General features: G+C 41.3%; 2 protein-coding genes across 2 annotated transcripts in view; one reads left to right on the top strand and one right to left on the bottom strand.

The window, feature by feature from the left end:
• LOC124147813 (calmodulin-like protein 7) overlaps window positions 1–11,717 on the bottom strand; it is a 102,853-nt gene extending 91,136 nt beyond the window's left edge. The window contains exon 1 of the mRNA XM_048391349.1: window positions 11,447–11,717. The gene's annotated coding sequence lies outside the window, so the exon portion shown is untranslated. The remainder of the gene's footprint in view (window positions 1–11,446) is intronic.
• A 4,274-nt stretch (window positions 11,718–15,991) lies between these two features.
• On the top strand, window positions 15,992–16,627 carry LOC124147781. Its single transcript, XM_048390404.1, has one exon. It carries the CDS (start codon window positions 15,992–15,994, stop codon window positions 16,625–16,627), a length of 636 nt encoding a protein of 211 aa, XP_048246361.1.
• Window positions 16,628–17,186: the final 559 nt, after the last annotated feature.

Genomic DNA, 17,186 nt, shown 5'->3' with positions numbered 1-17,186 from the left:
TGGTGATGCTGCACTCGTTAAGAACAAGGTGACGAGAGGCGGGTTAAGTTCACGCTTCTCCGCTGTGGTCGTGGTGGTTACTCCCATCCTATCAATCAAAAAAGGATCAATTCCAGATTCCGCGGACAAAATCTCAAAATAGTCAGGGAAAAAGCAGCTTCGGAGTGAAATTAAGTTACCGACTGGAATGTCAGAAAGGCAAATAATCCATTCTGTGATCAAAGCATTTGATTCTTATTTTGGTCAAAGTTCAGAGCCTGCATTATCCCTCCAAGTCTTCTAAGTATTACTTCGTCCATGTCTGGCCGCAGCTCAGGGACGCTCTCCTCTAAATGGGAACAATAATCGACTTTAACTACCCTTTTGTTCAGCAGTTGGTAGTGGCTGTTATCAAATGTTAATCGGCGATATGGAAAGGGCGACAGTTTGCCGATGTTTGTTAGTTGTTTCAGGTCATCCTTTTCTTTTATGTTTTTATTAAAATCAGTCATTTCTTCAATGCCCTTGTTTGATCGGGGTTAAAAAATTCAAGGCTTCTGTAAGGCAACTTAAAAGGTTTAATGGTGAACTTATCCAAATTTGACGCATCAGTGACAGAAATTATGTCTGATGCAATTCCCTACTTTGAATTGTATATGTTTCCGGGTTTTTTTATGAACATTGACTTGCCTTTGCATGTGTTTGTGATGTGCAACCTGTGAGGCAGGATACGCTCACATTTTCGCGACATCTGTTTAATAGCATCTTCCCGAGGCAAGAGAGTTAACTGACTTTAAAAGTCCAGTTTCCACCCTTGCCGAACTTGGCTGAAATTCCTGGGCTCGATCGTAGCGCCACAAGTGGCTATTACCAGTTATGTCCCTTCTAAGCCTCTCCTATGGACCAATCAGATTCCACCTCTCGTATCACTTGCGTTTGCTTCACACAAAATATTGGCGCCCAGTCAGGACGATCTGATCGATAATCAAGATCTATATTGTGATAAAACGGGTCTTACATCGCGAAATGCATCAAATAACGTGAGCACCTTGATTAAAAACAAGATAAGATTTGGAAAATATCTGCTGACAACGAGTTGGCGGTGCACATGCTTTGCAAATCCTGCAATCGACCGAAATCTGCACGACAGTTTACGAACCGGATTTCGATTTCGGTGCGCGATTTTGATTGGACTATGCATAGACTCGTTAGTCCAGCCAAATACCATAATACCAGCCTAGTTCGGCAAGGGTGGAAACTGGACTTTTATAGTCAGTTAACGCTCTTGCCTCGGGAAGATGGTTTAATAGTGATTCATAAACAAATGCTCCTGATATAGTCGGAATCGTACAATGGACTCTTTTAGAAGAGATTACAAATGATTATGGAAAGAGTTTTGTCGCTTTTATTCAACAAACTGCACATTTTGAATATCAGTAATATGAGGATATAATACATCAATTATTAGAGTTTCACCCCTCATGCCTCTCAACAAAACACCCTGCCTCACATCACTGTATTGTCCAAAACCATTCGCCACCACTCGCCCCTTTCTGTAACCTGCGAGAAGACTCGTCCCCCTATCGATGAATGTAATGTGCGAAAATACGACAAACCAATCAGAATGCGCGTATGACTTCAAGCTCTTCGGTCAAAGAGTCCCTCGGGAATTTTATTTGATTTTACATATGTCTTGCATCTAAATTTATCAAAACTGGCTCCCACAGGAGAGATTGGGTGAGATCCAGCGATATCTAAATTTAGATATCGCTGCTATGAAATTGCACCACAATGCTTTGCAGACCATTGTGACGTCACTGTTACCATGACGTCACAATTAAATGACATCACTAATGGCAATGCTACTGAAACTGGCAGCAGTACTTTTTACACTTAAGATACTCGTTGATATATTTGATATCAGAAGACACCCGGGTGAGATTATCTACATATTCCCTAGAAACAGTTTAAGGTGTTCAATCATACTGTATAAATACCGTAAGTCCCGATGTGTTGTAAACAGCATATGGAATATTCATGACATGGGGAAATATGCGTGAATTATAACGCAACGAGTTGACAATACTTTTAACCATGCCCGTTTGCGCTTAGACGGAATCCAGTTGCGAAAAATGGCCACGAGAGGGGCACGAGTCGCTGTTCGGCTTGTCCCGGAATAACACGAGTTGGTCACGAATGGCCACAAACTGACAGGAGACGAATCAAATCATCCTATGTATTATACCCTAGTTTCTTGACTCGATGAAATACGTCATAGTCCAAGTTCAACCAGCCATGCTTCATACGAATCACATCAGTGGGCAGATGATGCAAAAATACGCCTTCCACTCTTTGATTAAAAATATATATAATAAATGTCTGTCATTTTTCAGCAAAATATAGAGAATATATATATAGCGTGCCCTTTTATTGTTAAAGAATAAACCCATGAAGATCCGGGGTAGAATGGTCTTCAGCAACCCATACTTGTCGTTCGAGGCGACTATGCTTGTCGTAAGAGGCGACTATGCTTGTCGTAAGAGGCGACCAACGGGATCGGGTGGTCAGACTTACTGACTTTGGTGAAGCATGTCATCGTATTCCAGTTGCGAAGATCGGTGTTCATGATGCCAATCACTGGATTGACTGGTCTAGACTCGATTATTTACAGACTACCGTCATATAACAAGAATTATGCTGAGCGCGGCGTTAAACAAAACAAACAAACAAACAAATGTTAAAGAATATGCAATATGTCATTATAGTATATAAAAGAAAGGCAAGCACATACACGGGTAGTTGTATCAACTGGAAAGTCTGTGGGTGATTTCATATTGGCAATGGAATCGGGGTAATTCTAACGTGCTCAGAAACAGAACAAATGGACACCTTGTCCGTCTGGCATTGTCAGTTGACCTTTAAAAGCTATCACTGTTGTTTTACCGGACTGATTTCCCCTCTAATCGAGGAGCCCTCAGACAATGCAAACACCCCGGCATCCATTTATCCATTTAATCCATGTGAAGGAGTGAATGGCTGATGTGGCGAAACACTGGCGTGTGATCGCCGACAGTTGTCTTCGGCTACGTGAATGCGTGAATTTTGTTAAACGCCGCTTTGAACAGTATTTCAGTAATGTCACGGCGTGTCAGCTTGATGTGGGAGGGTAAGCTTAAGTGTTGTAGGTCCTAGGCGTTAACAACGCGAATCCCACAAGCATAGACATTATGGCGCATAACCAAACACTATGCCCCTCGCACGCACGCACGCACGCGCTCACGCACGCACGCACACGAATACTGCTTACTCCGGAGTAAAAACAGGTTTTTGATTCAGCATGATGTATTCAACAGAGTATGATTACAGAGCCATTCAAAGTGAGTGAGTGAGAATGGTTTTACGGAGCTTTGGATTTTGGCAGAATATTTTATAAAAATATATAATTCTTTTTCCTCTGTAAAACGTATTTTTTCTCTGACATGAATTTAGAAAGCAACAAACAAACTCACACACTCACATAAGGGCATTCCCTGTTAATGAACATATGGGGGCACGGGTGGCCCCGCGGTCCAAGGCGCCGGAATTCGCTGTGCAGAGTGGCGTCCCTTGGGCACGCCAGAAACCTATGATTGTGGGTTCGAATCCCGGTTCGGCCCGATTATGTTTCTAGGTTTGTCAGCACCATACCCGTGCTCGTGGGTTTCACCAAAGTGGTAAACGTCTGAGACCTACATCACTTCGGGCTTTCCTCCCACATTAAGCCGACACGCCGTGATAAACTGGAATACTGTTAAAAGCGGCGTTAAACCCAACTCACTCACTCACCAATGTACATGTTGTAAGAAGACACGACATAAGCACCATCCCCCGCTACCAATTATATCTTTCTTTTACAGAAATACGGGTCCCCAATGTCACGTAATTGGCGTCTCGATTGTGAAGTGATCCTAATCGGATGAGCCTATCGGAAAACAGATACAAGCATGATACCTCAACATTGAGGTATTAGTCTTGGCAAGACGCCAAAGACATAAGGGAATTCGCAGGTGGCCAGGCTTTAGGTGAAATGTGCTGTTATTCCAGCGCGGCAGTTTTACAGTTGCACAAATGTATAACTGACATCTACGCTACAGTACATGCAATATTCAAGCGAAACGTTATCAGAGCATTCTTGTATTGCATTGTTTTTTCACATCACGCCCCCAATTTGTGATAACATTGCATTTTGGTTTTTCTATAACACCGTATTTCATTCATAAAGTATTTAGATGTGGAAACAAGTTAGGCCTTTAATGATTGTACAGATAGTTTCTTGTCTTTTAAATACTTTTATCAGATAATAAGGCAAATTTCAGTAATATGTTGGGTAATTTAATACGTGTCAGCACGAGCATGGAGTGGAAAGGCAATGGAAATATTTCAGATTCGAACCCACTAGCAACGGATCCTGGCACGGACACCACCAGAAATGCCTTCAGGAAGCCTCGGAGTTTCAAACCTTGTTTGACTCGTGTTGATATATTTGACACAGAAAGATAATAGGGTGAGATTCCCTATATTTTCGCACATAAATAATCAAGCAGATGCTACACTATGAGGTAGGTCTAAGCTAAGAATTTGCCAAGAAAACACAATTACTGTAAAGTACGGTTATAACGAACTCAAAGGGACTACTAATTTTAGTTCGTTATAACCGTAGTTCGTTGTAAGCATATATACAGTATAACAACAGCAAATAGTAGGGGCCAAAAAAGTAGGTTCGTTATATCCGTCAGTTCGTTATAAGCGTGTTCGTTATAACCGTAGTTTACTGTACACTGCAGCTATTTTGGCCACGCAAAATCCCACGTGACCATATGTATGGTTTTAATGGTCCGAAATATGAGTGAGTGAGTGAGTTGGCTTTGACTCCGCTTTGATCAGTATTCAATATATCAGGACGTGTTAGCTTCTTGTTTGAGTGAGTGAGTGAGTTGGTTTAATGCCGCTTTGATCATTGTTCTAGCCCAGTATCCGAAGTGATGCAGGTATAAGATGTTATGCCTTTTTGGTGAAACCTACGAACACGGTTATGGTGCTGACAAACCAAGAAACACAAAAAGGGCGAACCGGGATTCGAACCTACGATCATACGTTCCCGGCACGCCTAAGGGAGGCAACTCTGCATAGCAAAAAGACGACTTGATCACCCGTGCACCCTGAAATAACCCGAGAGAAACACCACAACACTGCAATATTGAAAAAGATAAAAATCTTGTAAATATATAAAGAATCTTATCCATGGATTTGTGTGTAAGCGTATCTCCGAACTAAGAGCTATAAAACCCATAAAGGTTCGATTTAGAATTGGTCTTCAACAACCCATGCCTGTCGTAAGAGGCGACTATGCTTTGCGTAAGAGGCGACTAACGGGATCGGGTGGTCAGACTCTGACTTTGTTGATGCATGTCATCATATCCCAATTGCGTGGATCGATGTTCATGATACCAATCACTGGAATGCTGGTCCAGACTGGATTATAAGCAGACCGCCGTATAAGAGCCAGAATATTGCTGTCTGCGGCGTTAAACACCATACATGCATACATACAAGTGCTGAAAACAGAGAGAATATATATCGGTTTTCATTTTCAAACCGACACAAACGATGACATAGCGTGCAACGGTAAACGATGTCTCACTAAGCGCGTGCACCGACTGTGGCCACTGCATGCCGAGTGATTGACCAGTTCATTGCTGTGGTACAGATACTGACCAGTGGACAAAACATGTACGTCGGGGGCAAGTGGTCAAATAACAGGCATGTTAATGAACGACGACAAGGGCCTAAAGACATTTCTATCGTAGCGCATAATAGAAGTAGAGGGAAAGGATGGTATTACAGTGTCAAACGTTCTGAATGGCAAGTACAGAAACAAAATTATATTCATTAAAAGTATGTCAGGCCATATGGCATATGAGACACACAACACAGCCTACACACAAATTTGCATAAAAACAAGATGCATATAAACATGAAAACATAGATTCCCGTGTTTAACATTTAATTTTACTCAGGAAAAGGTGGAGTTAAGGCGAAAAACTGTGTTTTCTTCGCTGAAGCATTTGGGATAGTATAATAATGCGGCAAGATGTGAGGAGAGGTGAAATGGGGTTTATCGTCGCGTTCAAGATTATTGCACTTAAATAGCGACGTGTTTGTTTGTTTGTGTGTGTGTTTGTGTTTGTTTTGTTTTGGTTGTTTTTTTTTTGTTTTTTTTGTTGTTTTGTTTTTGTTTTTGTGTGTGTGTGTGTGTGTGTGTGTGTGTGTGTGTGTGTGTGTGTGTGTGTGTGTGTTTGTGTGTGTGTGTGTGTGCTGCTTGTACTTGTCCGATTTTAAAGTGTAGCCAACTGAGACACCAGTCCTTGTTTTAGCCCCTTAATGCCGAGAGCCAGGCAGGGTTACAACAAGTACCATCTTTCAACGTCTATTGGTATGACGCGATCGATGGAGTTAGGAAACCGCCTGACTTGCTTCAGGCATAACCCTGTTGAGATTCAGGTAACAATACGACCCCTATGTTTTGCTGTATAGACCGATAAGATCGGATGGTCAGGCTCGGTGACTGTTCATTGCTTGCCAACGTAGTTCGGCTGCCGGGAACGTTGCAATATCAATCACTGGTTAGCCTGGTCAAGACACGAATATTTCCAGGCCACCATGACACATCGTCATTCCTTCCTGGGCTTGTCTACACCCTGATCCTCCATCACTTGTGAATACCTACGTCCGCTGTGCGGTGTTGTTGCTATTTTTAACCAACCAATCAATTGCCAGCCACGGCCTGGTACAAGCGGGAGAGAGACCAGCGAGCACTCTGACCAATGAGCGCTCAGATTACATCGCACAGAATTTCTCGTGCAATGTCAACTCCAGTTTCAATATCTGGCAATGATAGTGTTTTTACACAAAGTTCAAGCACGAAGCAGGCCCGTTTAATTTCCTCGAGTTAAACACAGCCTCATTGCATAAGCTGACTGAATTATAGACACATTCCACTATTACAGCGCGCAGCGGCGGTATGTATTCACGGGGTACGGACGGACGTTGGCCGTAGTATAGTCCTACGATTGATGACTGATGTTTGATGTTTAACAAGAACAAACGAAGGATACCTATCAAGACATCATCACTTTTGACTCGCAATACCTGGAAGATCCGGGGTAGAATAGATCTTCAGCAACCCATGCTTGCCGTAAGAGGCGACAATGCTCGTCGTAAGATGCGACTAACTGGATCGGGTGGTCAGACTTGGTTAATTCATGTCTTCGTATCCCAGTTGCGTAGATTGATGCTCATGATGTTAATCACTAGATTACAGACCGCCGCCATGTAGGTGGAATATTGCTGAGTGCGGCGTTAAACAACAACAAAAAATGGGGTAGCAATACTTGGTAAGGTGGGGTAGCCTAGTGGTTAAAGCGGTCGCTCGTCACGCCGAAGACCCGGTCTCGATTCCCCTCATGGGGATACAACGTGTGAAAACCGTTTCTGGTGTCCCCCGCCGTAATAGTGCTGGAATATTGCTAAAAGCGGCGTAAAATCATTATCACTCATTCACTCCACGTATGTGTATACTTCAGAAGACTCGCCAAGTTTCAGTCTTGTTTGTTAATTGTCATGGTTACGATGGGGTCAGGAAACCCTCACTCACTCACTCTAGCAAAACCGCAAATACACTTCAAACAGTGAAAGCATAAAAAAAACAATGACATAACTATAACAGCGTTTTGTACAAGAATATTTGTGTTCCCGTCTGCCAAATAAGGTCAACACGCGAAGCCATTATTGAGTTGATTGAGTTGGCATTATTAATTATTCTGATGACAAATACTGGAATACAGATGATGTCACTCAGACATAAACGATTATGGAAGAGTTTATTATCGTTAAATGTCACCATGAATATATCTGATTGGGAGCATCTCCTACAATATGAAGAACTGTCACAATCAGAAGTCTAATTCAGCGTAGGTCCCGGATCCGAGTCCAGGCTGACAGCTGCAGGTGTGTGGTGTGCCATGATGAGTTAAGTTTTAATACGTTTCCATCAACAGAAAACTAATAAGTTACCCTTGGTCGTTAATACTCAGCGTCATTATTAAAGGGTCACCAAGGTATGTAGGGTGTTATACATGAACATACAGTAAACTACGGTTATAACGAACTCATAGGGACTACTAATTTTAGTTCTTTATAACCGTAGTTCGTTATAAGCATATACAGCATAACTACAGCAAATAGTCGGGACTAAAAAGTAAGTTCGTTATATCCGTCAGTTCGTTATAAGCGTGTTCGTTATAACCGTAGTTTACTGTACACCAACAAGCGTGGGTATGTCTGAGTATGTTGACAATGTGATTAACAGATGATGGACATGTTAATGCCTAGGTAAAACTGAATGAATGCAATATAATAAAACTTGAAAAAATGGACGACTGTTAAAAGCAATGAGGTGAGGTGAAATTGGGTTTAACGTCGCGTCCAAGATTATTGCACTTATATAGTGACGTGCATGCACGTGTGTGTGTGTGTGGCTGCTTGTACTTGTCCAGCCTAATGCCGATTTATAGTGCTAGCTCACTGAGATACCATGCCGCAGTTTAACATGAATACCCCACTCAGACACAGTATACTGACTCCGAGCCGACCAGTCCTTGTTTTAGCCCCTTAATGCCGAGCGCCAGACAGGGTAACAACAAGTACTTTTCAACGTCTTTTGGTATGACGCGGCCGGGGATCGAACCCCGGACCTTCCGCTCTCCGGGCGGACGCTCTACCACTAGACCACGGAAGCGGTCTTAAAAACAATGAAAAGTGCGAGATTGAAGGTGATTGAAAAAGCGACCCAAAACCCACACCTGAACGCAACCAGTAGCTTAGTCAATGCACGTGCAACACATGACAAGTAACAGTCATTGTTGGAATAAAATGGCTCATTCCATCAACTGAACTGCACTCTTGGAAGTTGCAAAAGCGACGTTTTGTAATACTTTTATCTCTTATCATCTGCTTGAACCCTCAATAATGACGGTGAGGAAATTCTACATGGTGACACCTACCTTTGTGCATTCAACACAATGCATTATTTTTAGCAATATTTTCAACACGTTTAAGGTATGCAAATCGTTATTACTGTTCGTGGATGGGTAACGTCGATCTTTTATTTAACCAAGATTTAACAGCATCATGATTATTGTTTTGACCATCGGGAAGACCTTTTAAGCCTGGAGTTATGATATCCGTATATTTTGGTTGTATGTTGTTTTATGCCGTAATTAAAGCAATATTCTTGCTGTATTCTGTAGTGTTAAGGTAGATGGATGGATGGATGGATAAAAATGAAGAAGCTTTAGGTTTCAAATATTGAATTTAAGGAAGTTAAACCCACAAGTAACATAGCTGCATTCAAACAAGTCATACTATGTTTATCGGCATGCAATGACAAAACTGAATGCTAACGCTTTGGTGTCAGAGAAGATATTACGTGAAGCGGCATTAGTTGAGGGCAATGTTTGGAGTGGTTGGGGATCTAAATTAACGAAACGATGGTTATTGCCTTTAAAATAAAGTTTGGCTCTGTATTTGCTAAAACATTGGGTTTTTTCACATCATTTTTCTTTATTCGCATATATGGCAGGCACAGCTAAACTGCAGTAAAACTATTTAACAAAGACTGATCGCCTCACTCGCACGCACGCAGCCAGGTACACACACCTGGTATAAATGCAACAATCTTGAACGCGGCGTTAAAACGCATTTCACCTCACCTCGCCAAAAACTTGAAATACAATCCCCATGTCGGTTTCTATTGTGTTTTCAGGCCAAAATTTATTGTCACACTTACTTTGAATATTGTACTTAGGACATCCTGTAACCAATGATCGAGAAAGACGTACATTTCTTAAAATATCAGTTTCCGCGGCGACGCGGCTTTCAAATTAGCTGTTTCGACCATAGGTGGTTAGTGTCCCTTCAAAACTTCAAATCAGAATAAAAAAAATTCCAAACTGGTAGAATGTCGTGTTTAGGTACCATGGTCCAGTATTAATAAGAATAAGAATAATATTGTATCTGTGAATATCAACAGATGAGATACATATCTCGTTAAGCTAGAGACAATTGAACAGAAATGAAATAATAAAAACTTCAATTAAGTATCGATGTCATAAAAACTACATTTTTTTGTGGAGACATTTTATTTAGGTATCCATTAAGGTCGTATAAGCCTTGGGGAGATAATATGAATATATCACATTAAACCCTACCTGAAGTGAGTGAGTTACCTTTAGCGTTCCTTTGAACAGTATTTCAGGTATATCACGGAAGGAGAGCCCGAAGTTATGCAGGTTTTAACGGTACTTTTACCACTCTTTGGTGCTGACAAACCTAGAAACATAATCACCCCCAGGAAAATTGCTTAATTCGGCGTAAAATAACATTCGTAGGTCATCACGACAGATATATTGAGCATGATATTCTATAGAATATTATTATAGATACATTAAGAGATAGGCTAGACTAACCATTCGCACCTAGAGACAGAATTCCTCACATTGCCTAGCAACCAAACAATTTATTTTTATTTTTTTATTATTATTGTTTTATTATTATTATTATTATTATTATTATTATTATTATTATTATTATTATTATTATTATTATTATTATTAAAATTTAAAGTATTATCATAGTTAAGGACTTTGGCCACAATAAGGGAACATGTAGTTTGTCGGTGAATTAACTCTTCCCATCTTCGGGTAGTTATGTATTGTACTCACTGTGGTTAAAATGCACGAGCTGAGATCACCACGAGAAAATACATTGTTTGAAAGGCATTTCTTAGAAGTTGACGGATGTCAAAGCAGACAAGATTTATAGATAACAATTTCTTTAATACACGTTTCGCTATAGATCCATATACTGTTCTCACAAGGAGCTATACCTAATCGTCGCTATACTTGTACAATAAAGACGTTATCTATGAATTGTCTACTTTGTCAGAGTAGATACAGTTCTTTTTATAAGTACTATAAGATAAGAATTTTGGATGATGTGAAAGTGCTTCAGCTAATTAAATGAATTTGACTGTTCTGATTCAAATCATTATGCAAGTGTGTTCAGTTGCCTGCTTTTGCCAAATTTTGCCAGATTCACATGTTACAATTACAAGCTTCGTAAACCTAACTAGCAGATTATAATCACAGGTTTAGATGCGCATGTGTTGTGTGAAAACGCAGGCAATATCACCTGTGCGCATACAGAGCGGTAGGTAAAATTAACCTTGGTACATGAGATTTACCCAATGATAACCAAGCAATAAAATTATTAACATCTATATCTACTCTAAGTTTCTTTACTATTACATACATATAACTGTGAAACGTCCATCTCTTGACATGAAGATGAAGATACAGCATGTACTTACGCGACTTGAGTTAATGGACAGAAAAGCGTCCCCAGAATGTTCCCGCCAGAATTACTCCAAGGCTTCCAAACCAAAGGAATGTTTAGCTAAACTTCACGAAACCTGAAGGCTCGGCGTAGTAATACAATGTGACACCGCAATTAAACTGGCCAATGGCGAGCCATCGGCGCCTACGCCTCGTGGCAGTAGTTGTCGCACTATTTCTTCCTGTTCAGCACTATTTTATTCCGTCAGAGTTAAGAAGGTGGGAAAAGGCTAACGTGCGAGCAGAGACCGTCCCCACAAGCATACAAGAGTGAGGACCTGTCAATAGTGTTGCCAGTGTCCTGCAATCGCCAGCCGAACTGAAACAATTTACATCCAAGGGATAATTTAGATCAGTATCGCTCGAGCGACCAACCGGATGTTTCTACTGCCGCACGCGATACAGCGTGTCTATTTAATTAAGAGAACAGTAACACTGGTCAGAATACAAGAATAGGCTAGTGAAATAAATTTAGAAGCCCGCAGTACATATTATTCTCATTTTGGTTTTATCGAGTAGTCACGTCTGGAAATAGCGGGTCCGCAATGAGCTGCTCACACACGATCGACCGTGCATATTGACGCGACACTGAATCTTCCGTTAAACAGAGAGGTAGAACCACGGGACAACGGAACTGGATTGTAGGATTGTTGACCGGGACAAGAGTCCCGTTGTATCTTATACAGATAAGCACAACGCCTGAGAATCTGTTCATCAGAGACCTGATAGCCCTGTCATAGTTTCAAAGTGTTATTTGTGTATTTGTATTTATAATATCGGTTTAGGGCTGTGTTTTTTCACTTACTAGATCAGAATTTATGTTTTGAGTGTTATGGAGGAGTTTGCTGTTTGAACGAAAATACTTTATGAGGAACAAATGTGGTCGGCTTCGCTGACTTGGTTGAAGCATGTCATCGATCCCAATTGCGTGGATCGATGCTCATGATATCAATCACTGGGTTGTCTGGTCCAGATTCGATTATTTACAGACCGCCGTCATATAGCTGGAATATTGATGAGTGCGGCGTAAAACAACAAACCAACAACAACATTATGTATACCAGACCGCCGCCGTGGTCTAGTCAAACCAAAAGACGTTAAAAGATGGTACTTGTTGTTACCCTGTCAGTATACTGTGTCTCAGTGGTCAAGAAAGCCGTCCGTCAAGAAAGCGGAAGGTTCGGGGTTCGATTCCCGGCCGCGTCATACCAAAAGACATAAAAGATGGTACTTGTTTATACTTGCCTGGCGCTCGGCATTAAAGGGCTAATTATAAGGCAAGGACTACATGTATATACTGTATCTGGGTTGGTATTCATGTTAAACTGCGGCATGGTATCTCAGTGAGCTAGCACTATAAATTGGCATCAGCCCGGACTAGCACAAGTAGCCACACACACACACACGTGCATGCACGTGGCTATATAAGTGCAATAATCTTGACGCCACGTCAAACCCCATTTCACCTCACCTTATATATATACCCATGGTTATTGGCAACCCATGCTTGCCGTAAAAGGCGACTATGCTTGTCGTAAGAGGCGACTAACGGGAAAGGGTGGTCAGACTCACTGAATTGGTTGATGAATGTCATCGTATCTCAATCGGTGGATCGATGCTCATGATGTCAGTCACTGGATTGTCTGGTCCAGACTCGGTTATTTTACAGACCGCCGTCATATAGCTGGAATATTGCTGAGTGCGGCGTTAAACAACAAACAATCAACAATCAATTAGAGGGTATAAAAATGTCCCGAACACAACATACATGTCTGGAAGATGGGGTTGTTACTGTTGGTGTTCCATGTCATAGTTTTAGCGTATTCCGATGACTTCATTGTTCTTTATGCGACCAAATAGACTATAGCTGCAACTGGAATATTGCGGATGTGTGATGTGATGTGATGATGTCACATAAGTCATAAACTGAAAGAGTGAATGAGTTGGTGAACGAGCATTTGAACATTATATATATATCATGTCGTTTCAGCTTGATTTGGGAGCAAAGCCCGAAGTGATGAAGGACGTTTATCTGTTAAACTCACTCACTCACTCACTCACTCACTCACTCACTCACTCACTCACCCACCTACCTACTCACTCACTCACTCACTCACTCGTGAATACATTCTTACATTGTAAATAAGTTATCAAACATTTCTGAATTAATTTTATTTTTAGGGGTTTACTATCAATGTACGACACAGTTTTCGAAAGGTTGTACAACTGTTTTGCCAAGTGGAAAAATATCTGATCATGACCTGTTTTGTTTCTATCCCGAATAACAACTAGGGTAAAACGTTTGTTTTCAATCATTAGGTCGTGTCAATTCCGTGTGAATGTCATCTCAGTTGACCACTGAATCGAACTCTCATAACGCCTGGTGCCGAGCACTTCTCACCCCTCAACGATAATTGACATTTCCTAAGCATTCCGTAACCCGCACTACCATCTCACAACCTTTTCCCGCCATATGATGTGACCACGAGTGCATGTGGTATTTAAACGCTGTTTCCCTGACGCGATGTTTTAGACAATACACGAGTGTCAGGTCATTAAAGTCCACGCATCTATCGCCGCCTCCATGCAATCTCAGCCTCCCTGATTCACACATGTCGGTGCCGTCACATCCTCAAGCTCAAGCATTTCTTCTTATTATATTAAGACGTATTGTCACGCACTAGCTTTCATCTGTGAACACTGATAATAACTTTATCGACTGCGCTCTTGGTGCATGGTTTTCTACACTTCTCTCTCCGCCTTTCCATGTTTGTTAGAAGCCACTCTGCCGTTGATGTTGCACTCGTATCAATGCTGCAACCTTCAAAGTGACTTGGCGCGTGGGATTGGATCTCTCTTGACTGAACGTATAATGTGTCATTCGCATATTCTTGAACATAAAACTATTTTTTTTTAAATTAGGAACTATTTCCTCTTGAGTTTGCGAAGTTTCTCTTCTGAAATCCGAAAATAGAGACACTCTTGAAATGAAAGGCAACTTGCCAAATGGAAATATTACTCGGAAAACTACTTTAGGCACCGCATTATTTACAGCGTATGTTTGTATCAATACAATGTTCCAATCATGAGGAGCTGCATATGTTTTGTAGTTAAATCATGAAAGTTACCTTTTTTTATGACACGCCGCTTTATACGTTTATGTGCGAATTTACACAGGATATACACTGGTGTTACGTTTATGTGCGAATTTACATAGAATATACACTGGTGTTATGTTTATGTGCGAATTTACACAGGATATACACTGGTGTTACGTTTATGTGCGAATTTACACAGGATATACACTGGTGTTACGTTATTGTGCGAATTTACAAAGGATATACACTGGTGTTACGTTTATGCGCGGATTTACACAGGATATACACTGGTGTTACGTTTATGCGCGGATTTACACAGAATACACACTGGTTTTACGTTTATGTGGGGATTTACAGAGTATACAAACTGGTTTTACCTTTATAACCGGATTTACACAGTAAACATATGTTTATGTGCGGATTTACACAGTGTGCACACCGGTTTTACGTTTATGCGCGGATTTACACAGTGTGCACACCGGTGTTACGTTTATAAGCGGATTTACAAAGTAAACACACTTGTTTTACGTTTATGTGCGCATTTACACAGGAAACACACTGGTTTAACGTTTATGTGCGGATTTACACAGTGTGCACACCGGTTTTACGTTTATGTGCGGATTTACACGGAATATACATGGTGTTAAGTTTATGTGCGGATTTACAGAGGATACACACTGGTTTTACGTTTATATGCGGATTTACACGGTGTGCGCACCGGTTTTACGTCAATGTGCGGATTTACAGAGGATACACACTGGTGTTACGTTTATGCGCGGATTTACACAGTAAACACACTGGTTTTACCTTAATGTGCGGATTAACACAGTAAACACACTGGTTCTTCGTTTATGTGCGGATTTACACAATTTGCACACCGGTTTTACGTTTATGCGAAGATTTGAACAGTAAACACACTGATTTTACCTTTATGTGCGGATTTACACAGTGTGCTCACCGGTTTTACTTTATGTTCGGATTTACACAGTAAACACACTGGTTTTACCTTATTGTGCGGATTTACAGTGTGTGCACCGGTTTTACGTTTATGTGCGGATTTACACAGTATACACACTGGTTTTACGTTTATGTGCGGATTTACACAGTAAACACACTGGTGTTACGTTTATGTGCGGATTTACACAGGATACACACTGGGGTTACGTTTATGTGCGGATTTACACAGGATACACACTGATGTTACCCTTTTGTGCGGATTTACACAATATACACACTGGTGTTACGTTTATGTGCGGATTTACACAGTATACACACTGGGGTGACGTTTATGTGCGGATTTACACAGGATACACACTGATGTTACCTTTATGTGCGGATTTACACAATATACACACTGGTGTTACGTTTATGTGAGGATTTACACAGTAAACACACTGGTGTGAGCTGTGTGAGCAGCTGTCGATGAGGGTGTGTGAGCAGTTGTTGATGGGGCTGTGTGAGCAGTTGTCTATGGAGATGTATGAAAAACTGTCGATGGGGATATGTGAGCAGTTGTCTATGGAGATGTATGAAAAACTGTCGATGGGGATATGTGAGCGGTTGTCGATGGGGATGTGTGTGCAGTTGTCGATGAGGCTGTATGAGCAGCTGTCTATGGAGATGTGTGAGCAGCTGTTGATGGGGATGTGTAAGCAGCTGTCGATGGGGATGTGTGAGCAGCTGTTGATGGGGATGTGTAAGCAGCTGTCGATGGGGATGTGTAAGCAGCTGTTGATGGGGATGTGTAAGCAGCTGTCTATTGGGATGTGTAAGCAGCTGTTGATGGGGATGTGTGAGCAGCTGTTGATGGGGATGTGTAAGCAGCTGTTGATGGGGATGTGTGAGCAGCTGTTGATGGGGATGTGTAAGCAGCTGTTGATGGGGATGTGTGAGCAGCTGTTGATGGGGATGTGTAAGCAGCTGTTGATGGGGATGTGTAAGCAGCTGTTGATGGGGATGTGTGAGCAGCTGTCGATGGGGATGTGTGAGCAGCTGTCGATGGGGAAGTGTAAGCAGCTGTCTATGGGGAAGTGTGAGCAGCTGTTGATGGGGATGTGAAAGCAGCTGTCGACGAGGGTGTGTAAGCACCACGTTGTGTAGCCCATGATGTAGATGCAACTGTTGTAAAGGCTATTTTTACCACACCTTAATTATTTCTATTTTCTTTAAATCTCATTTTCGAAATTTTATATTAGGTCACGAGAAAGGTTAAGAAGCTGAACATATCCAGGAACAAACTCCTGGCTGAATGGAACATGGTGACGAATCATCAACCTTAGAAGACTGACACAGTTTTTTTTAGTTTTTGCAATTGATTTATTCTCTTGTACATCCAAATCGCGTGAGCTGGCGATTGCCTGTGAAGTAGCTGTCCAAATAGTTTGCTATTTCTGGCTTTCATAATAATGAAAGACGTTTGTTGCGGACAATCCAAGCTTAAAGAGCGGATTCATTAAAGAAAAGATTGTTGAATCTCAGAATGAAGTTATAAGCAAGTCTGACATTTTTTTTAGTTATACATTCGTAATTAAAATTGTTTTCATAAGCATGGTCATAGATTTCAATCCATATTGTAAAGACAATCCATATTTTAAAGACAATCCATATTTAAAGGACA

This window comes from Haliotis rufescens, unplaced genomic scaffold (assembly GCF_023055435.1).
Source record: "Haliotis rufescens isolate VD_foot unplaced genomic scaffold, xgHalRufe1.0.p SCAF_9, whole genome shotgun sequence".
Taxonomy (NCBI): domain Eukaryota; kingdom Metazoa; phylum Mollusca; class Gastropoda; order Lepetellida; family Haliotidae; genus Haliotis; species Haliotis rufescens.
This window is presented reverse-complemented; position numbering and strand designations above follow the sequence as displayed.

Coding starts and splice junctions, on each gene's coding strand:
- LOC124147781 (XM_048390404.1), top strand. CDS start 15,992: ATGAGGGTGTGTGAGCAGTTGTTGATGGGGCTGTGTGAGCAGTTGTCT.